This window comes from Natator depressus, chromosome 24 (genome assembly GCF_965152275.1).
Source record: "Natator depressus isolate rNatDep1 chromosome 24, rNatDep2.hap1, whole genome shotgun sequence".
In the NCBI taxonomy this organism is placed as follows: domain Eukaryota; kingdom Metazoa; phylum Chordata; order Testudines; family Cheloniidae; genus Natator; species Natator depressus.
In genome coordinates, this window is record NC_134257.1 from 914847 (window position 1) to 938764 (window position 23918).

The 23918-nt window shown below is 59.7% G+C and overlaps 1 protein-coding gene and 1 long non-coding RNA gene across 2 annotated transcripts in view; one reads left to right on the top strand and one right to left on the bottom strand.

Moving 5' to 3' along the window:
* Window positions 1–728: 728 nt before the first annotated feature.
* LOC141977458 (uncharacterized) lies at window positions 729–6105 on the bottom strand. Its single transcript, XR_012636235.1, has 3 exons — window positions 5975–6105; window positions 1643–1813; window positions 729–759 (listed from the first exon to the last, which is right to left on the bottom strand). It is a non-coding gene; the product is annotated as an uncharacterized LOC141977458 (long non-coding RNA).
* KCNN3 (potassium calcium-activated channel subfamily N member 3) overlaps window positions 5495–23918 on the top strand; it is an 81629-nt gene continuing 63205 nt past the window's right edge. Inside the window, exons 1-2 of the mRNA XM_074938970.1 lie at window positions 5495–6103; window positions 22608–22703. Of these exons, the coding sequence (XP_074795071.1) occupies window positions 5495–6103; window positions 22608–22703 (705 nt within the window). The remainder of the gene's footprint in view (window positions 6104–22607; window positions 22704–23918) is intronic.

Here is a 23918-nt window from a genome sequence, read left to right on the forward strand (position 1 = left end):
GGGCTTGTGCAGAGCAGGCAGGGAGAGAGATGGGCTAGTGGGTCCTGGCTCTCTACACGCGGCACTGCAAACAGCACTCGGGCAGTAAAGAGAGGGCTTGATCCCGCAGATACGAACACATGAGCTGCACGCCAGCACTCTGCTGGCCTCAGCACAGACAGCCAGGCATGTTCCTAAGAGCCTGCAAGATCGGGGCCTGAATTAGGAGTTTAACCTGCAGATGATCAACAAAGCCAAAGAAGTGTGGGTCTTAAAACAGCGTAACGAAGCCATTGCCCCGGGCAACTCACGGCAGCTACTGCCGTTAGAACATGGATCCTCATGCTCTAGATCCCAGCTCACCTGCTGCTTGGCCTGAAGGAGATTCTCCTTCAGCTGGAGACAGTATAGCACCTATGACACACAGTTACCCAGCAAAGGGCAGGGATTGTACAAGTACGCGCACACACAGGCCGCCAGCCAGTCACAACAATGTTAATTTTAAGCTCCCTTGAGTTGTTACTAACCTCCAGGAAACGAAGACCCCGTCTTGTGATGAGCTGTGCAGGGGCTCGTTGCAGGATCAGGGCCCAATGGGAAGGGGGGCGCTGTGACGTTATTAATCCCTTATCCTCTCTTCTCTGGGGAACCTGGGAAGTTGGCAGCTCGGGCATTTGCTACCAGGATGCTCCTCTGCTTCCCAGCCAGACTTTGCCCATGATGAGCCGTGTTTCTTTTATCTGACTGGATGGTCGTTGAAGAGCCACGTGTTCATCAGCCCTGGAGAGAGAGGCGGTGCTTCGGGTACCTACCTGGTTTTTGGATGAGCCAGCTACCCCCACCCTGAATTAGCCCACGTTTACTGCTCCCCCCCCCCCCGCCCACATGAGGAATGAGTTTGCCATCCCAGACTGCGAGCAGTGGGAGTGCCAGCCTGGAGACGGGTGCGGCCATTCACTCGGTACTGCCAGCTAATAGCAGGTGCAATTAAAAGCCATTTTTTAAATGAAATTCCTCCAAGAACAAGACAAGGATCCTGGCGGCTGGCGGCTGCTGCTTGGCACAATCAAGCCCGGAGTGGAAACAGCAGAACCTGAACCATCCATATTTAATGCCATGGAAAATGTAATTATAGTGAGCTGGCGTCTGCAGCCAAACCACTCGCAGGGGATGGAGGCCTCTGAGGTGGTTAAATGCTGCATTTAACTAAAGCAGCCCTCTGCCTCTCCCCTGCACCTTGTGTGGACATACGGGGGCTGGGGCATCTGCATCTATTGTACCTGAGCAGATGGATCAGAGTTACACGGGGCTAGATCAACCCAAACATGCCTGATGTCGCCCGTGAGATGCAGGTAGAAAACACGCCAAGAGTCCAGCCGGGCCACTGGAAAAACCACAGGAGAGCACAGGAGATACCAGCAATCCCGGTCTGAGCATTGCAAAGGCAGGAAGCAGATGGAAGCATGCCGCATACAGAAAGGGACCGCAGATGTGTCTTCCTTTCCCTGAAAAGCTACCTTGCTTCACAGCCGAAGCAATGCCCCCTTGCTAACAGTGTTCGCTCTCCAACCCGTGGCTCAGTCCTCTTGCGCTTTACACTGAGCAAAAGCAAATCCAGTACGCTCCTGCTGGTTGGAGTGACCATGATCGATGTTTCACTTACCTGCACGTGACTGGCTCCAGATGAGAAAGGCAGGGGGCAGATTTCTTGGTACCAACAGCATGAAGCCAGAACAAGCTTATTTTTGAAGCAGCCATTTCTACTCAGGTTGTGATCTGCCATCAGCTCTCCAAGCTGAGCAGGACAGGGCCAACTCACACCCAGCCTGCGCTCCTGGAGAAAACGGTGAGGTGATTCAGTAGAGGGTGCTCGTTCCCCCTGAAGCAGTCCCCGGGGTGCAGCTGCTGCAGACAGGGATCCCATGGCACTTTCCCCAGAAAGCAGGTTGTGAAATCTCTTGTCCCAGCCAAGTTCTAACTCTGCTAATCCCACTGCATCAATCAAAAGCCCCCTGCAGTTTCAGCTGATGTCTTTCAACGGCTGTCTAGCCTTGCTGTATGCTGTTAAAGTGCTGCTATGCCCCTCCCCAGAAGTGACCGCATTGCAAGTGTGGGGAAAGGCATACCCTGAGTGTAGAAGACTTATGAGGGCCCACTGGGATGAAATTTCCAGCATAACTTTATAACCTGCATTTGTAAATGAGAGGGGACTGAATGGGATGTTCTAATGGGTCTCTGAGCTGATGGACCCTCCTCTAGCCCTACGGCAACCTGACCCGCTTCTGTGGTTTCATTCCAAATATCAAATGATTGCATCCGTTAAGTCCAAAGAGTATTGTTACAATTTCACAGTCCCTGGGGGTCATGCTGGCCTCTGACAGACCAGATGGGAGATAGATGGGTTGAGGGATGGGGGGGGGCATCCCCAGGCCTCTCACAGACCAGACAGCTGCCTCACCTCACGAGTCTTTACTGTGTAATGACTGGTGTGAGTGTGGTCACATCCATGCCACTTTACACTTAGAGCCTCTCTGTCACTCTGAGGCGACCACAACTGGAGCAAGGGGCTGAATAGATGGGGGGGGGGGGTTAGTGAGTCACTCCCCATCCCCTTCCCAACCCCCAGGGCCAGTTTCAAACAGATCCCACAGTGGGAGGAGAAGGGCAGAACAAAGAGAAAATGAGGGGTCTGGTTGCTCCCCCAAATCTCTGTGCAGGAATTGCCCAACTCCTGCTTCTGGGGCACTTGGGAAAGGAATTCAGTCCCTGCTGTACTGCAGTGCCCCTCACTCTGCCCCATGCACCTCCTGCTCCCACCTCAACTTCCACCCATGTGCTCCCCCACCCTCTCCATGCACCCAACCCACCTATGCACCCCAGCCACCCTGCGCCCCTTCCACACACACAACCCACCTAGGCCCCCACCAGACACCCAACCAACCCATGCACCCCCTGGTTCCATCATGCACCCAACCCACCTAGGCCCCCCTGCCGCCACCATGCACCCCCTGGTTCCATCATGCACCCAAACCACCTAGGCCCCCTGCCCCTACCATGCACCCCCTGGTTCCATCATGCACCCAACCCACCTAGGCCCCCTGCCCCCACCATGCACCCTCTGGTTCCATCATGCACCCAACCACCTGGCCCCCCTCCCCCCACCATGCACCCCCTGGTTCCATCATGCACCCAACCACCTAGACCCCCTGCCCCTACCATGCACCCTCTGGTTCCATCATGCACCCAACCACCTAGGCCCCCTGCCCCCACCATGCACCCCCTGGTTCCATCATGCACCCAACCCACCTAGGCCCCCCTGCCCCTACCATGCACCCTCTGGTTCCATCATGCACCCAACCACCTAGACCCCCTGCCCCCACCATGCACCCTCTGGTTCCATCATGCACTCAACCCACCTAGGCCCCCCTACCCCCACCATGCACCCTCTGGTTCCATCATGCACCCAACCCACCTAGGCCCCCCTGCCCCCATCATGCACCCAACCCACCTAGGCCCCCTGCCCCCACCATGCACCCTCTGGTTCCATCATGCACCCAACCCACCTAGGCCCCCTGCCCCCACCATGCACCCTCTGGTTCCATCATGCACCCAACCACCTAGGCCCCCGGCCCCCACCATGCACCCTCTGGTTCCATCATGCACCCAACCACCTAGACCCCCTGCCCCTACCATGCACCCTCTGGTTCCATCATGCACCCAACCACCTAGGCCCCCCTGCCCTCACCATGCACCCTCTGGTTCCATCATGCACCCAACCACCTAGGCCCCCTGCCCCTACCATGCACCCTCTGGTTCCATCATGCACCCAACCACCTAGGCCCCCCTGCCCTCACCATGCACCCTCTGGTTCCATCATGCACTCAACCACCTAGGCCCCCTGCCCCTACCATGCACCCTCTGGTTCCATCATGCACCCAACCCACCTAGACCCCCTGCCCCTACCATGCACCCCCTGGTTCCATCATGCACCCAACCACCTAGGCCCCCCTGCCCTCACCATGCACCCCCTGGTTCCATCATGCACCCAACCCACCTAGGCCCCCTGCCCCTACCATGCACCCTCTGGTTCCATCATGCACCCAACCACCTAGGCCCCCCTGCCCTCACCATGCACCCCCTGGTTCCATCATGCACCCAACCCACCTAGGCCCCCTGCCCCTACCATGCACCCTCTGGTTCCATCATGCACCCAACCACCTAGGCCCCCTGCCCCTACCATGCACCCTCTGGTTCCATCATGCACCCAACCACCTAGACCCCCTGCCCCCACCATGCACCCTCTGGTTCCATCATGCACCCAACCACCTAGGCCCCCTGCCCCTACCATGCACCCCCTGGTTCCATCATGCACCCAACCCACCTAGGCCCCCTGCCCTCACCATGCACCCCCTGGTTCCATCATGCACCCAACCCACCTAGACCCCCTGCCCCTACCATGCACCCCCTGGTTCCATCATGCACCCAACCACCTAGGCCCCCCTGCCCTCACCATGCACCCCCTGGTTCCATCATGCACCCAACCCACCTAGGCCCCGTGCCCCTACCATGCACCCTCTGGTTCCATCATGCACCCAACCACCTAGGCCCCCTGCCCCTACCATGCACCCTCTGGTTCCATCATGCACCCAACCACCTAGACCCCCTGCCCCCACCATGCACCCTCTGGTTCCATCATGCACCCAACCACCTAGGCCCCCCTGCCCTCACCATGCACCCCCTGGTTCCATCATGCACCCAACCCACCTAGGCCCCCTGCCCCTACCATGCACCCCCTGGTTCCATCATGCACCCAACCCACCTAGGCCCCCTGCCCTCACCATGCACCCTCTGGTTCCATCATGCACCCAACCACCTAGGCCCCCTGCCCCTACCATGCACCCTCTGGTTCCATCATGCACCCAACCACCTAGACCCCCTGCCCCTACCATGCACCCTCTGGTTCCATCATGCACCCAACCACCTAGGCCCCCCTGCCCCTACCATGCACCCCCTGGTTTCATCATGCACCCAACCCACCTAGGCCCCCTGCCCCTACCATGCACCCCCTCGCCTTGCCCCTCCCGTCCCCTTCTTCGGGGCGCTCCCAGCAGACGCCACCGCCCCTAGGTCCCGCCCCTCCCGCGGCTGGGCCCCGCCCCTCCCGCGGCTGGGCCCCGCCCCTAGGCCCCGCCCCTCCGCGGCTGGGCCCCGCCCCTACCGGGCAGGCGGCCAACTACAACTCCCGCCCCGCCCGCCGGCTCCGCGCAGGCGCGGCACCGCCCCGCGGCCGGGGCGGGGCGGCCAATAGGCTGCGCCGGCGGGCGCGAGGGGGCGGGGCCGGGCGCGGGGGGGGCGGGGCCGGCGAGCACAAGGCGCCCGCCGCGCAGCCCCGGCGAAGCCGCCCAGCCGCCCCGCGCCCCCGCCGCCGCCCCGCACATGCCCGCGCGCGGGAGGGAGGCCGCCGGGCACGGGCCGCCGCGGGGCGCGCGCTGAGGCGGCCCCCGCCCCCCTCAGCATGGAGGCGCCGCCGCCGGGGGCCCCCGAGGAGCCGCCGCGGGCCGGGCCCCGGCTGCTGCACGCCTCGCCCGGCGCGCCGCCCGCCGCCCGCCCGGGCAGCCAGCGGGCCCTGAGCGAGCCGCCGGGCGGCCCCGCGCCGGGCCCCCGGCACCGGCAGCCCAGCCCGCTGGCGCCGCGGCGGGACAGCAACCCCTTCACCGAGATCGCCGTCAGCTCCTGCAAGTACAGCGGCGGCGGCATGAAGCCGCTCAGCCGCCTCAGCGCCTCCCGCCGCAACCTGCTGGAGGCCGAGCCCGAGGGGCAGCCGCTGCAGCCCTTCGGCCCGGGCCCGCCGCCGCCCGCGCCGCCGCCGCCGCCCGAGATCGTGGTGTCCCGCGAGGGGGGGGGCCCGCCCGCGCCGCCGCCGCCCGCCCGCCGCCCGCCCGCGCCCGGCGCCTTCGCCCGCGCGCCCAAGCGGAAGCACCAGAACATCGGCTACCGGCTCGGGCACCGGCGCGCGCTCTTCGAGAAGCGCAAACGCCTCAGCGACTACGCGCTCATCTTCGGCATGTTCGGCATCGTCGTCATGGTGATCGAGACCGAGCTCTCCTGGGGGCTCTACTCCAAGGTGGGCGGCCCCCCCGGGGCGACTCCGACTCTGAGGGGGGGGGCGGGGCTGGGGGCCCCCCCGGGGCGACTCCGACTCTGAGGGGGGGGGCGGGGCTGGGGGCCCCCCCGGGGCGACTCCGACTCTGAGGGGGGGGCGGGGCTGGGGGCCCCCCCGGGGCGACTCCGACTCTGAGGGGGGGGTGATAGTTGGGGGTGGGGGGCTGGGGTAGGGGGCTCGGCCCGGGGGCTCTGAGGCTGTAGTTGGGGGTGGGGGGCAGGGTCTCAGCCCTCCCCGGGGTGCCCCAGAGCCCCCAGGCGTTACGGAGCAATCTCCAGCGAAAGGTTTTACGTCCTGTGATGAAACGCTCCAGGGACACGTTCCCCCCCAACCTAGCAGCCTGGGGCGGGGCTCCCTCCCCCGACTCCCTCTCCCTGTGCTGGCTCTGCAGCTTGGCTCTCCCCACCCCGGGTGTCCCCCTCCACGCCCACAGCAGCAGCGGGCATGGCTGCAGGCGAGCCCCCTGGCTGGCGGAGTGGAGGGGCCGGGGGCACTTGGGGCACAGGCACCCTCCCCACACGCTGAGCAGAGCAGGGGCCCCGGGGATCCACGGTGGCTGGATGCACTTTGCACTTGTTACAGCCCAGAGCTGGGGGATGGGGACAGGGTGGAGGGAGAAGCCGCTTCCTCTGCGTTCACAGTGGGGGTGGGTGTGAGGGGGGATTTGCCTGGTGTCAGTTCTCTCTCTCTTCTTCCCCCCTCGGCTCTCCCCGTGGGGTGGGCGGGCTGCTTGGTGCTGCTCAGCTGTTGATTTTCAGTAGAGCTAATTTCAGACAGGGCGCAGCTGTTGCAAGGCTGGCACGTTATTCTGTGAAACCCAGCCGCGGAGCAGGGGCCGGGGATGCCTCTGGCAATGGGAGTCCAGTGGCTCTGGAGGGCAGGCGCGGCCCCTGCCCCCTGCCAGCCACTGCCTTAGTTCTCAGTTCCCCCCCTGTGCTCAGAGAGCGCTCTCTGATCCCCGCTTTCCTGCCCTCCGCAGCTCGACCCCTATCCCTCCTGGCAGCCCCGATGGCCTAGCTCCTGTGGGATTGTTACCTCTGGTGGACTGGCTGCCCCAGAGCCACTTTTTCCTCAACGCCTGCTCTTGTGTGTATTCTCATAGCCCCGGTTCAGCCTTAGGGCCCCTTGTGTGGGGGGCTGTACAGAGACCCTGCCCAGGAGGCTCCTTGTTTGGGTGTGGCTGGGGATTCCCCTTGGCTGGCTCTGTCCCCTTCGGGAGAGGGGGCCTGGCCCAGCTATGTTCTGCTATCTGCTTAGAGGAAATTTCCCCATGTGATCGAGCCTTGAGCCCAAGCAGCTGGACCCTGGGGCTGGCTGAACCCTGTGAAATGCTTCCTTCCTGATAGAAAGTGAGGGCAAAGTTGCCCCCCCCCCCCCATCCCCAGCTGTCCTGCCATGGGCTCCCCTGCAGCCGGGGATGTGCCTTTGCCTTGGCACAGGGGGTAGCCCCTTGTGCCTTCAGCCCTCCCAGGAGCAGGACCCCTCTGGCAGTAGCACTGTTCCCAGAAGGAAAGACCCACCCCCTTTTTGCTCCAGTGGATACACTGGGCCAGCAAGTGGTGGTGCTGGTGGGATTGGGTTCCCCAGGGCTCATTGCATGAGTCAAGCTCTGTGACTCCCCCATGGGATTCTGGGCTCTACCTGAGGCTGGAGCAGGCTGGGGCTGGCTACCTCCTAACTAAGGGATGTCTGGTGCCTTTCCCTCCTGTTCCCTTGGGCTCTCCTGACTCCCCATGCTCAGGCCCAGAGGAGGGTGGCTGCCTGTAGGAAGTGCTGGCATGCAGGGGTCACACCTGGCTCCTCCGTCTGTCTGGCCTTGTTTGCAAACAGCCACCAGCCCTGAGGGCACAGCTGTCTGCTCGCTGCCTGGCAGCCCCCAGCCTGGTCTCTGGGGTGGGGCTGAGCCTGGGGGTGGGGATATCCATGCTGTTGGATTTGCAGGCTCCTACAAGAGGGTCAGCAGCATTTCAACCCCTGTGGCGGGGGGGTGGCACCATTAAAATGGCTGCTTAGCCTCCCTGGGGCACTGCCCTTGACCCTTGCGGCTGCTCTGCGCCTGGGCCCAGCACTTAAAGAGGTCTGAAATTTTGGGGGCTCTGCCCTAATCTGGGAGCAGCCCAGGCTTAGTGCCCCTCACGATCTGGCTTTAAGTATTTTATTTTGCTGGCTCTGCGACCCCAGCCTCGCTTGAAAACACTGCCTGGGGCTGGATGCTTGGGCCACAGTCAGAGCATGTGCAAGCGGGTCCTGCCGACCCCAGCCCTGAACAGGGCCCTCGAGCACCAACTGCTGGAGGCAAGCCCCTCGGCTCAAAGTTGATCCCTGTGTAGTTAGAAGCTGCTCTGCATGAGCCTGTCTGGGCAACACATGTGCGAGACCCAGTGTCCCGGCTTGCTCCCTAGCACCCCATGTGGCAGTGAATGGCACACTGCGCCCCCCCCCCCCCCCCCCGAGAACTCTCTGTGCCCGGAGTCTGTGGCACAGGCACCCCCAGCTAGTACACTGGTGTGCCCCCCCGGCTCCCTTTCTTTCTCTCTAGCTGTGCGCTGGCAGGGATATGAATAACTCTTTGTATAGACATCTGTCATGTTATTTATACCTATCTGGAGACGGGAGATGAATAGGCATCCACGCTAGCGGGGTGTGTGCAGTGCAGGCAGGGGCCGGTGGAATGGTCAGGCGCTGGGCTGTGTGGAGAGGGGGATCTGTGCAGCTTGTCCCATTCCTTCGCATTCCTTTGAGTCTTGCTAACAGGGGTTTGCATCCAGGCAGCTGGGCTGGTGTCAGGCAGAGCTCAGGTCACATGGGCACAGAGGGAGCAGCAAGATAGGGAGCTGTGTGGGAAGGGGCTGCTCTCTGCTTCCTGCAGCAATCTGAGGAGCTGGGCGGTGGGGGGGCAGAAGAGGAAAGGCTGCTCCAGCACTCAGCTCCTGCCTTCCTTCATTTCCCTTGAAACCAAAAATCAGGAGGAAAGGAGAAATGCCTGACCGTATTGGTGGGTGCATAGGGCACCCAAATGGGAGACTGGCACTGATCTGTGGGGTGGAGCATGGCTGGGTTGGGCTGTTGGCTGGGCTATGCAGGGACTGGGGGGCGGGGGGGACGACAGGGCTAGTTCTGTGTGTTTCAGAGAGGCATATACAGGCGGTGGGGTGAGTGTTCAGGTCACCCCCTGCTGCAGCGAGGTCCGTGGCACCAAGGGCATGGGGTAGGATCCCCTGTGCTCAAATTAATTCCACTTAGGTTTGCTCAAGGCTCTTGAGTGGAGGAGCTGAGTGACTCCAGGGCTGTGGCTCTGACTTGCTCCCTCACCCCCCAGCTGGCTGCTGGGTCTTTCTGGTGCCTTGTTCCTGTGTGGCCCTGATGTGGCTTGCTCAGCGTAGGTGTGGCTGCTAGGAAAGGTCTGGCCAGTTGCTGTCCAGGAGAGTAGCTGTAGTGTGCCATGTTTGCCCCCCCTGCATAATGGGATGTTGCTGGTGCCGCCTCCTTGCTGGAAGGGAGCCTGTGGGTGGTGGATCCCCAGGGAGCAGGGTGGAGGGGGAAGGATCTATTTCTCCCAGTGGTGCCTCTGCCAGCACTTGCCCCTGCGTGGGGATGAGGCTTGAGGTGATGCTGGAGCTGGCTCTGCCCCATGTTGCCCCACAGCAGGGCCCCAAGCCATGTCCTGACCCTGACCCACTTCCTGGGGGCCATTGGGAGTTGGGGTGGGAAGTATCTGTGGAATGTGGGGGGGGAGGGAATGGGACAAGACTTCAATCTGTGGGTGGGAGGGAGGTGCTGCTCGCAGGTGTTTGCCCAGGAGGCAGAGGGGGGTAGTGGGAGCTGATCCACCTTGCTCCTGTTTAATCCCAGGGCTCTGCAGGCTGCGGCATGAGGAATCTGGCTGGCTCTGCTTTCTCTGCCTTCCCATGCCAGCAAGGCTGGTGCTTTCCTTTGCGGTGATGCCCCCCTCAGCCCCGTGGCTGGCTCTCTGGGCCCTGTCTCCCCCACAAGGGGTCTGGGAGGGCTGGGCCCCTGCTAACTATTGGTGTCAGTCCTACCTAGCAAAGTACCTTAACTGTGCGGGCAGCTCTGTCCTCGGGTGCTGGGTGCTTGCCTGGCAGTGCCCATTGCCACCAGTGGGCGCCCTAGATAGTGTAGTGAGGCTGTGGAGTCCAGAGGAGGGCGGGGGCACTCCAGGCTTGGAGGCTCGTCAGTCCGGGATGCCCTCCAGCTGGCTCCACATGGTCAGCAGTTCCTGGCTATGTACACGAGCTCTGTCATGCACACAAGCCTCAGCCCCAAAGGCCATGGAAGGGGCACATGATGCTTCCTCACTCTGCCAGTGTCATGGAGTCCCTGGGCAATGCTCTGGAACTGCTCTCCATGAAGCCAGTCAGGACTCTGGGGAAGTCTCCTTTCTGTGAGCAGCCTGTCTCCAGGACACACAGCTTCCACCTTCCTGGGTCTGACCTCGGAGCATTCAGCATCCTCTGCCCCTCTGTGCGCTTCCCACAGCCAGTCCGCCCAGGCGAGGTCTTGGGGAAGCCAGAGGGTCCTGCCCCCCAACTCCGCAGTCAGACGTGACACTCAGCCAGCCAGTAAAACAGAAGGTTTATTAGACGACAGGGACATGGTCTAACACAGAGCTTGTCAGTTCAGAGAACCGGACCCCTCAGCTGGGTCCATTTTGTGGGGCAGTGAGCCAGACAACCACATCTGCACTTCACTCCATGTCCCAGCCAGCCCCAAACTGAAACTCCCTCCAGCCCCTCCTCCTCTGGGCTTTGTCCCTTTCCCAGGCCAGGAGGTCACCTGAGTCCTTTGTTCTCCAACCCTTTAGCTCTCACCTTCCAGGGGGGAAGGGCCCAGGCCATCAGTTGTCAGGAAACAGGGTGTCTCTGGCCATTCTCTGTGTCCAGACCCCTGCACACATCTGCCCTCTAGGGCTCTACAATGATCATACACCCTTATCCCACCACCTAGATACTTAAGAATTGCATAGGGGAAACTGAGGCACCCCCACACTATTCAGAGGAAACATTAAGAACAGTCCCACTTGGTCAGAGCCAGCTATAAATCCTGCCCACTGAGCCCCCCGGCAGGGAGTCTTTCCTGTGCCTGCTAGCCCAAGGCAGCGCTTCATCTGGCTGGAATTCCCCCTCCCTGCTGAGTCTCAGCTGGGCTAGGCCAGGGAGTGAGGGGAGAGATGGAAGCTGGAGAGGGCTCTGCAGGGCGAGCTGCCCCCATGCCTCTCACATCTGGGCAGAACAGAGGTCATAATATGATCTTCAAAGATTGTAGCTTAGCATGGTGTATAATCTTCAGAGATTGTAGCTTAGCCAGGGCTTTGTAGAGCACTCAGTGCTGGGACAGCAAGGGGGCTGTGGATGGGGATAGAGGGGCATTGGCAGAGCTGGGGGTATGGGGCCCAGGTTTGGGCTAGCAGGGGTGGTTTTGGCCAGAGAGAGGGGCTTTGGCAGAGCTCTCTGGAGGAACCCTTTGCTGGGTCTGGCTCCAGCTGTCCAGATGCACTGTGGCCTGGAAGCTGTGCTTTCCGTGGTGCAGAGACCAGGAACCTGGGTCGCACCTGCTACTGGGAAATCGAGAATAAGCTGTGCACCTCTGCCTCCTGGGCAAACACCTGCAAGCAGCACCACCCACCCACTGCAGGACTGGGGCCTCCTGAGCCGCCTCTGGCTGCAGGCTGCCCTGGGCAAGAGGTGTCCTGACCACTCCCTGCCACAATGAGAAGGGTTGTGGACCTGGTTGCAGGGTCTGCTGCAGTGTGTCCCCATCCCTTGTCCCCATCCCTTGTGGCCCCCCCCCCCAGTGTGAAAGGGGTCGAGGCTGCTCTACGGCTGCTGTTTGAAGCTCCAGCAATGCTCTGATTTGTCTCTAAATATCCCCAGGAAGCTTTCTGGCCCCACTGTGTTAGGAACAGGAGCTCACTGGCCATGTCCAGAATTCTGTGCTCCTGCAGGGAAGGGGCTGGAAGGCGCCTGGGGCTGCTGCAGTGCTGGGCCCTGGCCTGGCTCCAGCCCTCAGCTGAGAGCAGAATGCCAGGTGCTTGTTTTAGCCTCTCCCCAGCTGGAGGACAGGGCCCCTGCAGCCCAGGGCGTGGCACCTGGAGCCAAGAGCTAGGTGCCAGCAGACAGCACCCCCGTTCTAGGGAGTGTGTGGTGTTGTAGGGCTGTTTGCAGGCTCCACTGTGAGGGCTGGCATGTGTTATTGTAGGACTGCTTGTGAACACCATGCCATGTGTGCCACCTTGCCTTCCACTTGGCTGAAGAGGGAGCACTGCATGCTGGGATTTGGAGTCTGGGCGGGGCACCCCAGGGCTGTTGGCTCCCAGGTGCAGTTGTGCCATAGAGCAGCGGCCTTTTGGGGGTGACCTGGCTATGTGCCAATCACACTCAGCAGCCATGCACCCAATTGCGACTATGTGAGGCTCTCCAATTCTCCTTGTTATGTGGCCTCCCTGGCAGCCTGGCACCCCCATCCCTTTGGTGAGTGATGGGTTTGGGGGGGCCTGTTCTAGATTGGCCGGACGTTGGGGTGTCCATGCCCCACACCGTGTGTGTGTGTGTGTGTAATATATATATAAGGCCATGCAGCCGCCCTCCCCCGACAGACGTGTGCACATGCCTGTCCTTGCTCCAGGTGGTCACCTGCCCTAAGCCCCAGTCTCCCTCCGAGCTGGGCTCTGCTTGCCAATGAATCACGTTGATCTCATTTCTGCCCGCTCCTGGGAGTGAGCATGGGAGCCAGGACTAGTTCTTCCTGTCCAGGCCCCTCTGGAGCCGGCTTTGACGGGAGCTGTGCATAAAGACCGGGGCTGTGTGGCAGGTTTTCCCAAAGTATCGTTTGTCTTGTACCTTTCCGCCTTGTCGTGCTGTGGCCCCAGGGGGGCAAAGGGGATTGTTGCTCCATTTCCTGGGCTGTTCCAGCTTGGCTTGGATTGCTTTTTATTAAAGCTGGAAAGCAGCATGCATGCAGGGGAGGGGGGTCTGAGAGACTCCTCCAATGGGCAAAGAAATGTTAACGTGCCCTGGATTCTGTATGCTTGCTCGGCTGGGGTCACCCACACAGCTGGGCCTTTCTTTGGACTGAGCCCTGTTGGGGTGACAGACTGGTATCAAAGCCACTGTGCTCAATCAGGCTAACTTCTGTCATCGTCCTAGCCACTTCCCATGTCCTGAGAGCAGGGTGATAGAGGGGTAGGTCCGGAAGGGGCTGTAGGTGAGCCAGGTGCAGTGAATCCCATGGGCAGAGAAACCAGGAGGATTTCGCTAGTCACCCTGTAGTGACAGTCTCCCGTGGCTGTGCTCCCCTCGTGGGACTTGGCAATGGCAGGCAAATGCAGGAGGGCTCTGAGGGGGGGCGCAGTGGTCTCTTTGCAGTGAAGATTTCAGCATGTTAACAGGCTGTAGCCAAGCCTGTCCTGGAAGAACCATGTGTCTGGGCGTGAGCTGGGGTTTGCCTTTACTGATGACAAGCTCAGCTCCATCTCTTCTCCCCGTGCCATGGCAGTCCCTAAGGATCCTCCTGCAGCTTTGCTCAGCCAGCACTCTTGATCCCCCTCTCTCCAGAGGGCCATGCCCTTGTCTCTGGGTGGGATACTAAGCCACCTGCCCAGTGAGTTAGCAGGACCCACTTAACCCTTTCCTAGCAGCGTTCACCCCTGCGTTCAGGGTGGAGTGCGACAGATGAACGCTGCCAGCCTCCTTCAGGGCTCCCTGGACGGCTCCATGCAGCTGGCACTGACAGAATCTTCTGGGCATGTTTGTATTCTCTGCTTTGGGAAAGCTCCTCAGCTAACAGCCATTCCTGCTCTGACCAGCTGCCTGGCAGCGAAGGGCTAACACTGTCCAGACAGCAGCTGAAACTGGCCATAATTGATGGCAGAACTGTTCCAGGAGTGACCCCTAATTGCAGTTAACCCTGGGTGTTCCTTGCACAGTTGACACTGACCTGCTCAGAACAACGTTTCCCATTAGGCATCACCATGGCTTGTGCCATAGCAAGCTGTGGGCTGCATCGGCGCCTGGGATGTGAGGGCTCTGCCCTACGTCTGGCCAGCAGCCCAGCCAGCCCAGTAGCCTCTTTCAGACAGCCACCAGGACCAGGTGCGCAACAGCAGCACGAGCTCCCGTGTGGTCAGAGGCATGGCTGTCTGCTGCTGGCACTGCCATTCCCAACTCCATGGGCCCCTTGGGCCAGGGGAAAGAACCCAGGAGCCCTGTTGTGATCAGGGGCAAAACCCCTTCCCGCCTCTTCTGCCCCTCCCACCCTTCCTGTGTCTATGCTTCTAGACTGAGCTCTTCGGGGCAGGGCCTCTCAGGCCAGACTTCCCTGCACACACAAGTTCCAAGGGTTAACTACAGGCTGGTGGCACACAGATTGAATTAAAGTGGGGTGGGGGATGGGTGGACAGTGTGTGTGAGGGGGCTGTGTACACTTCTTGTGGGGTAGCTTGCCTATGTCCACCCACAAAGCTGCACCAGTTTCACTAAATCAATTTAAACAGGTACAAGTTCATGTGTAAGCCAGTGATGGGCCAGAGTCCCCTGCCACTGGGCACTGCACAAATGCAGAACCAGAAGACAGTCCTGCTCCAGACAGCGCTCAACCCAAGGCAGATGGGGGAGAACAAGGAAACAATGAGACCAGGCTGTGGTCTCTGCATAGCAGCCACCTAGCCCTTGTCCAGGTGTCTGTAGGTCTGCGTATGCAGCACCTCGCACAATGGGGCCCTGATCCCGGCTACCCTACTGATACTTGGCTGTAAAGCCCCTCTGCCAGTCCCTCTTCTCTGACTGGTTGGACACCTTGGGCCAGACCAGGCATAAACCAGCACTGGGTTCAATGAAATGATGCTGATTTAAGCCAACTCGGGTTCTGGCCCTGCATGTAGGGGGAGGGGCTGGAACAGCAGCAGGCCACACTCAGCACTATATAGCAGCGGCTGCATTTCCCCTCCTGATATGGGGAGACATGGGATTCGAGGCACTGAATCAGGCACTGGCCCATCTGGTGTGGTCTCCTGCCTTGGGTACAGCCCCAGCCCCCCTCCCTTTAGTCATTCCATTGTGCAGTTCTGTAGGTGGCAGTGGGGATTCCTGCCTGACCCCTACAGGTGCTGAGTCTCCCTGAAGCCTGAGGCTGGGTCACTCTGTGTATGTAAATGTTCCGACTCGTCACTGATATTCCATGCTCTTGAAAAGAACCAGCTAGGATGCAAAAACCACCAAGTCAGGGCAAATCTATGGTACTAGCAAGTGAGGGGTGAGTTTCCCCTTGCTCAGCTCTGCTAAGAGGCATCAGCTCTGTCCTGCAGCCCCCCTGCTCTCCCAGTCTTGGGGGTCTCCCACCCCCAGCACCCAAGTCCCAGCCTGCAGCCCCTTGCTATTCCAACCTTGAGTTCCCCCGTCCCTGTAGCTGTGCCGATGCCCTTTAATCCCAACCTGTGTGTACCATGACTGTGCATTTGGTAGCGAAGATGTCCTGGTTTGCCATGGTTCCATGTCTCCAGGAGAGACATTAGACCTGCACACCACAAGGTTTGTGGCAAACGACAGTCCAGGGAGGTTCTGGACTGCCCAGATGTCTGGGTACCTCTAAAGGGCTGGATGCCGCAGAGGTAGGTAGAGGCAGCAGCTCTGTGGCAGTATCAGAGCTATAGCTGCCTTGGCACAAGCTATACTCTAGAGCCTGCCTATTAATAGCCTGTGTTTGGTCTCCAGCCCTCCTTTCGGCACCAGCTATTCTATCCAAACAATGGAGAGGCAAGTGCCAAGTTGTGAGGCTGACCACAATGCGTGGCCCTGCTGGGCTGCAGGAGAACAATGCTCCCTGTTCGCCAGGCTGCACCCAGAATATCGCTCCCGCTAGTTCCAACAGGTTATTTTTAGGACCAGTTTCCTCTTGTTTTGAAATGCTGGTGCGGAGGCAGAGCCCCAGGGGAGGATCTAAGAGGGAAGGGGGTGGGGATTTTCTATAGGCCACTGGGCTCTCTCGACTAGGCCACACTGCCTACCACTGGACCATGCTTTTCAGTGGCCCACGTGAAACAAGCTTGTGGTTTCAGGCCAGTGAACATCCTAAAAAGCATCACTGACTGGCTTCTCTGCTGACAGACATGGTAGCGATGGGGACTGGCCAGTTCCAAAGAGCAACCTGGGCACCTGCCACGGTGGGCTCATGTGCATTTTAATACAGCCAAAGACAGTGCTGTATAGCGTGGGTCCAAGAACGGAGGTCACATGTATAGCACTTACAGGGGCTGTAGGTTGGAAGGCAGTTACTCTCAGACTACAGAGCCTTGGTAGAAATCAGATGGGCAGAAACACTCCGTGCGATGCCACAGCTGGGTTAATGCGACCCTGGGCTGGATGACTATGGAGAAGGGAGGTGGTGTGACTGGTAAACAGCATTAGTGAGGCCAGTGCCGGAATACTGTGTCCACGCATTGGAAAGGATGGTGACAGTTGGAAAGGGTCCAGGAGTCAAGGTCTGGAAAACCTGCCTCACTGCCAGACTGAGGAAGCTCAAGCTATTTCACTGAATAAAGCAAAGGTTAAGAGGTGACTTGATCATGATCTGCAGGCACTTATGGGAGATGTCAGATGATAAATGGCTCCTTAATCCAGCCAAAGCAGAACATGGTCCAGGGGCTAGAAGTTGACGCCAGACACATTCAGACTAAAAATAAGGTGCAGTTTTTTTTTCACAGGAGGGTAATGAACCACCAGAACAGCCTGTCAAGGGCTGTGGGGTTTCCCTGTCACTGGGGGAGGTTTGCATGCCTTTCTATCAGACATGCTCCAGCTGAACCAGACGTTCTGAGCTGGATGCAGGAGTCATTGGGTGAGGTTCTCTGGCTTGGGCTATGCAGGGGGTTAGCCCAGATTATAAGGGTCCTTCCTGGCCTTGGACTCTGTCTGAGGCAGAACTCTCCTTCGGCTCTGGGCTGCTGCCTGCGTGGCAAGACTGAAGCACACTGACCGGGGAAGCTGGCACTGCTGCCTGACGCATTAACAGAGGTTTGCCTCCCAGAGCTGGTGTCTTGTGCCTTTCCCCATTGTGACGAAGTGGGACTGTTCTTAATGTTCCCTCTAAATATTGTGGGGGTGCCTCAGTTTCCCCTATGCAGTTCTTAAGTATCTAGGGGTTGGGGTAAGGGTGTATGATCGTTGCAGAGCCCTAGAGGGCAGGTGTGTGCAGGGGTCTGGACACAGAGAATGGCCGACACCCTGTTTCCTGGCAACTGATGGCCTGGGCCCTTCCCCCCTGCAAGGTGAGAGCTAAAGGGTTGAAGACAAAGATCGGGTGACCTCCTGGCCCAGGGAAAGGGACAAAGAAGAGGAGGGGCTGGAGATAGTTTCAGTTTGGGGCTGGCTGGGGACAAGGAGTGAAGTGCAGACGTGGTTGTCTGGCTCACTGTCCCACAAAATGGACCCAGCTGAGGGGTCCTGTTCTCTGTACTTGCAAGCTCTGTTTTAGACCATGTTCCTGTCATCTAATAAACCTCTGTTTTGCTGGCTAAGAGTCACGTCTTACTGCGGAGTTGTGGGGCAGGACCCTCTGGCTTCCCCAGGACCCTGCCTGGGTGGACTCGCGGTGGGAAGCGCACGGAGGGGCAGAAAATGCTGAATGCTCTGAGGTCAGACCCAGGAAGGGGGAAGCTGTGTGAGCTTTTTGCGCTGGGGACAGTCTGCTCACAGAGAGGAGACTTCCCCAGAGTCCTGCCTGGCTTCGTAGGGAGCAGTTCCAGAGCATCGTGACAACTGGGGAGAGGAAACATGAAGAACAGTCCCACTTTGTCACATCCAGCACTGTCTGCATGAGGGTGGATGGCTGCATATATGCTACCGACCCTTTTGCTCATGAGCCACAGGGGATTTCTCTTAACAGTTTAGCACAGCCGCATGGGGTCAGCGGGGCTCTGATGGAAAAGGGCTTCCCTGCCTGAGTCTCTACCCTCCACCGCAGCCTGCCCACGGGAGCCAGATTGGGAACTTCCCTGGGAAAGGAGAGGTGCTCCATGAGTAACTCTCCATGAGCAATCAGCTATTGCTTTCTGCTCATCCCTCAGCAGCTCTGCCTGTCTGTATCTCTCCCATGGGCCTCTTTATCTCCTGGCACTTAGAACAATCCCACTAAATGCCCTGATTTCCTTTGGCTCTGCTGTCAGGTTTATGGGAATTCCCCTCTGGCAGCTGCAGAGAGAAGCCAAGCAGCCCCATTAGCACCAGTGGCCCTAGCAGAGACATGCTCAGTGGGAAGGCAAAGGGAGATCCCCTACCGGGGCCCTTGCAGCAATGGGTCTGTCCTGGGGCTCTGCGGACAACCCCCTGGGTCCCTTTCCCTGGGTAGATTCTGCCCTGCTTAACCCTGGCTCTGCCCCCCTTTGCAACACTTTTGAGAGAGAGGAAGGAGGGTCTTCTGGCTAATGCCTCACGACTCAGGAAAGCTGGGTCTAGCAGGCTCCCCGGGTGGGTGTCCTGGGCCGGATGGCCTGTGCTTGACCCCCACAGGTAGGGTTAGATGATCTACAGAGCTCCGCTCCTGACATGCTGACCTTGCTGGGAAAGTCTGTGTGTTCCAGTTCCACCTCTACTAATGGGGAGAATAACCCTGCCTTTGTCGGGAGCTTGTCGGGCAGGGGCTGTCTCGCTGTGTCTGCAGTATCCAGCACAATAGGGCCCCACCTTGGTTGCAGCGCCAGGTGCTACCTCAATGCAGCTAATGAGGGGCTAGTATCTGTCTGTGGGGTTCCTGACGCCAGCGGGGTCCCGGCTCTGGGACAGTTCCTTCTTGTTCTGCTGGTTGCCTTTGTTTTCCACCTTTAGTCTGTCTTGTGACTGTGAGCAAGCCTGGCTGGTAGGGGGCTGGAATTTGGGAGGGAGCACCCTGCAGCTGGGGTCTCCGAGCACTGCTGCCCCTGTAAGCCCCGGACAGGAGTGCTCGACTACACCAGCCCTGTGCTTAGTAGAGCCAGGTGCTGCATGGGGCCCTCCCAGCAACTAGGACAGGTGAGCTCGTAATAGGAGGAACGAAGTGTTGTAAGCAAGGCACCCAGAAGCATGGTTGTCTTGAGAGCGTTGAAGGATGTTGGCTCTGTCAGCTGGAGTGAAATAGGAGGCGGCTGAGCCATAAACATCTGCAGTGGCAGGAGGTCCTCAGGGGACAGCTGCTGGGAGGTGAGAAATGGGCGGCTGGCTGCGATGTGGGGTTTGCAGAGGGGCTGGGGAGGTGGAGATGGGGCTCCAGGTGTTCACAGCATCTGGGGGAGATTAGAGAAAAGCCAGACTCCAGCTCTCCCTGTTGCTGGGGGGGAAGGGGCAGGTTGCTTAGCACTGAAATTACACTGGGTTCTTATGTGCGCTGGGTGAGGTGAAGTCACTGGACAGCTGCAATAATAATCAGCACGCTTGCTGCTGGCCTTTGTCCCCCCATGGGAGGGGAACCAGCCCTCTGCTAACAACACAGACTCTACGCTGGGCCGCCAGGACCCAGCTCTTCCCTCACTCCGTTGGCTGGAGCTGGCCAAGGTCAGTCACTGCCCAGCAGTGACGTCAGTTAGGAGCCCCGGGGCAGCCATCCAGGGCTGGGCGGGGGGAATGAGAGAGACAGGGCAGGGGTCTCTTCTCATGCAGCCACCATGAACACACGTGCCTCAGCCCTGTGGAGAGGAAAAGGAGGGAGTGGGTAGGAAGTGAGACAGTGAGGAAAGGAGGGGTGCGGCTGCCTGGCCTTTCCCTGGGGGAGTGCTGTTTGGAGGAGGGGTGGGAAGCCAGGCAGCAGAGACCTGGGGTCTGGAAGCAGCCACTTTGCTCATGGGCATCTAAGGGCTGGTTTAATTTACATTGCATTGATTAGCAGGAACATCTGATTAGACCATCTATTAGGATGCCATATTACAGAGCTAATGCTGAGACTCAGCAGATTGCTGGAATCCCCTGGCTGGCCGAGGGGAGACATTACATCCAACAGCATTTGATTAAAAACCTCATTGAAAAAAGGGCTGCTCTTCCAGACGGCAAATCGATGCCAATAACATCACGCTCCCAGCTGCTGAGCCCCAGGGGGCGCAGGGATGTGGCTCCCCGGGGACCCCTTGGTCCAGTGGCTTCTCACATAGCCTGGCCTGCTTCCTGGCATGCAGAGGCATGGCTGGGCTTGTGGTGGTGGCCCTGAGGAACCTGGGTCAGATTCCTGTTCTGTAAGTCTCCTTGGTCCCCTGGGCCTCGGTTCTGGGATACAGCAGTGTGGCTGATGGGAGGCCACTGTGCCACTAGCCTGGATGGTGGGCCCAGTGTGTAGCAGTGGCTGCTGCGTGGACTGCCCCAGGTCAGGCTCCATAGCCAGGTGGGGTGCTGGCACAGCTGTAAAGCAGGGATCGATAGTGCTTCCCTCCCACTAGGGGGTGGGGCTTTGAGACACTAGGGACAGGGGGTGCTGGGCTGGGCAGTTCCCATCTCACTGGCCTGTGCCACCTGCTTCAAAGGTGCAATGCCCCCCCCCCGCCAGTGATGGGGTAACCTGCCCCAAGGGGAGTTTCCTCCTGACCCCCAGTGAGAGGCTGGTTTGTGCCCTGAAGCAACAGGGCTGAGATCCCTGGATGAAGGCACGAGAGTGAGTCTACTATCGCTATTCTGTTGCTTGTGTGACTGAGATCAGCTGGGTCCTTGGCCTCAGGAAGCTGCTAACCTTGGGGGCACAGTCTGTTCAGCCGGATTGGGGAACCACACACTGGGCCCCTATTCCCTGGGCCTTCCTGCCAGCATGGGTGCATGGAGTCAGCACCCTTCACCCTTGAGCTCGGGCATTCACATGCTGGTAGGTGTACAGCCTGCAATGTTGTCATGCACCTTTATCCTCACAGCTCTGTGCAGGAGGGAAGGGATGTTCCCATTTTACAGTCTGGAAACTGAGTCACAGAACTGACTGACTGGTCCAGGGCCTCTGTGGTAGACCAGGGACTAGACCCCAGGCCAGCGTCCTACCCACTGCACTAGCTTTGCACTAACCTTTGCATCCTGTGCACCTGCAGTTCTGCCAGCAGCCCCTGCTGGGCGGATGTATGAGACAGGAATGGTCTCCCGGCTCATGTAAGGACGCTCTGTTCCCACACCTTGTCATTCTCACTGAGGCTTCAACCTGGGGGGCCTTGGAGCTGTATCTTTTTTCCTCCCAATTGCAACAGCAAAAACAAGCCAAGTGGTGGTGGTTTGATGCGTCCCTCCATGCTGATGGATTGTGTCATTACAGCGGGAAGTCTCAGGCTGTAAACACACGGCTGGGGGCCAGTAACTTGTGAGGCTGCATCCAGTGCTCACATATAAACAGTACTGACTGTTCCCCAGGCACCAGGCTGCTGTCAGCACCAGCTGCCTGAACGCCATTAGGAGTGAATCCGCAGCTGGGGGTGGCTGTGTGGGGTGGGGCAATGGTCGGTCTGAGGGCGAGGGGCACCATTGGGGGGTGGAGTCAAGCTGGTGCAGTGAGACACAGATGGGCCATCCCCAATGGCCTGTCCCAGCTCTGAGCCCCCATCGCATTACCTGCAGAGAACCTCCGATCTGGCTGCACAGTCCCCGTCCTGCTCCTGGGCTGTCAGCCCAGCTCACCAGTTGCGCCCAGGCTGCCGCTTGTACCCCTCCTGCCACGGTGCCAGATGGGCTGGGTGCTGGGCTGCTGTGCACTGTCCCAAAGGAACGTGGCATTATCGCAGCGCCAAGGGGCGCAGACGAGCTGAGCTCCTGTGGCTGCCAGCTCTCTGAAGAGCATTATCTAGTGGTCGGTGCAGGGAGGGTCAGTCTTAGGTTCTCGCCGCGGCCCGGAGACAGTGTTGTCTAGTGGCTAGAATAGGGCACTGGGGATCAGGACTCCTGGGATCTGTTCCCAGCTGTCGATGACTTGCCATGTGGCTCTGGGTGAGGCACTTGGAGGGCCTGGGGCAGAAGGGGATGCAGAGGCACAGGTATGGTTTAGTATTCTCAGCTGGAGCACCCTGTGCTCAGCCTCCGCTCCCTGCTCTTCTCAGTTGGGTGGCCCATCACTGAGTGGGAGTGTGACCCCCAGATGGGAGAAGGGGGGTTGCTGTGCCAGCGCGCTTGGAGGAGCTGTACAGAGGGGGACAGTCATGGCTGAGGCTGTGGGGTGGGGCCAGACAGCAGGCGTCTCTGGGAAGCTGCCTGCAGTGGGTTGGGGGGGTAGGTAGAGCACATGCTGACGTTCCGGGCTCAGGAACAAGGGTGGGGTGGGCAGATGCCTCCACCTCACACCTTGCTCTGTGGTGATCCATGTGCCCGCAGTTTCCCCTGTAGCGATGGAGAAAGCAGAATGCCTCCAAGGCCTGTGCATTCCCGTCTGCCCTGGCCCATGGACCCAGTTCCCGTTATGTCTCAGTGGGGTGGGGATGGGGTGACCCCTTCCTGGCCCTCACTCCTCTAACGCTTTCTCCTTCCTTGTCCTACAGGAGTCCATGTTTTCTCTGGCCCTGAAATGCCTTATCAGCCTGTCCACCGTCATCCTGCTGGGCTTGATCATTGCCTACCACACGCGGGAAGTGCAGGTAGGTCCCCTTTGGGGCGGGAGCTCCTCCAGAGGGGAGAATCCTGGGGAGAACCAGGCACCTTTCAAGGCATGTCTGCGTTCGTGGTGGTGATGAAGCCGTGTGTGTGTGTTGGGGGACATAATGCTGAATGTCCCCCTTGGAGTGGATTTGCACCATCTGTGCTGGACACGGGTGACAGGGATGCTGCAGAGATCGCCACCCTGAGCCTCGTTTGAGAGTGCAGTGCAGGCCCCCTCCTGCAGCCGCTCAGTGCTGAGACGGGAAGGGCCAGGGTCTCTGAAGAAACTCAGCCAGCCATGCTGGCTCATTCCCAGAGGACACCTGCAGCCTGTCTGGGTGCTACACAAGCTGCACTAGCCCAGGGCCTCTGGAGCGGCGACTCCCTGCTCCAGCCTCCGCAGCCTGTCAGGAGCCCTGCTGCTGCTCTGTGGGAGGTAGAGGCCATGGAAAGCAGCTCTTTGCCCTGGAATCCAAGAGCGGCATGATCCTTGAGCAGGAGCAGCAGGGTTCATGGTCCCAATCTCCGCGTGCAGCAGGGTTCATACCACAGTGCCTGGAGTGGGGGGTTCACATGTCTGGCCACATAGCTGGCCTCATTGAACTGACAGGGCCAACTGCTGGTTCCCTGGTTGGCCCAGCCATTGGCTCGCTGTGTGACCGCCTGCAGGGGAAAATGTGTGTGAAGAGAGGTGATTGGAAAAGCAAACTTCCTGTACTGGGCGCCAGGCCAGGCCGTGAGTCGGCTGGGCTGGGAGGGAGCTTTGCTAGTGGAGGGGCTGGGAAGCCACCTTCTGCCTCAGCTGCTCTGGTTTAATGGTCCTTCCCACCAGGCTTCCCGGGAGAGTGACTGTATTCTCTGCTGTTTGATGCAGGGGGATGCCAAGGCTGCTCTAGCTGGGAGCTGTCCAGCTGCAAGTGGCTGGGCCGCCCTGCTCTCAGCCTTTCCTCCAGGCTGGCTGCGGTATCGCATACAGTGCTGCAGGAAGGTGAGGGACCCCTGTGCAGGGGAGAGCCGGGGTCCGAGTTCCACTGAGCTGCGCCTGATTCCTTGCCAGGCTTAACTTCTACCTGAGCCGGTCTCACGCCTTGCAGGGGGCTCAGGCTAACTCTGAATGGAGTAACCGTGAGCCTCGGGCAGAGAATGCGTCTGCACGGGCCGTGACATGGGGAGCCTCCGTTCTACGTGGCCAGCCTGGACTTCAAAGCACCATA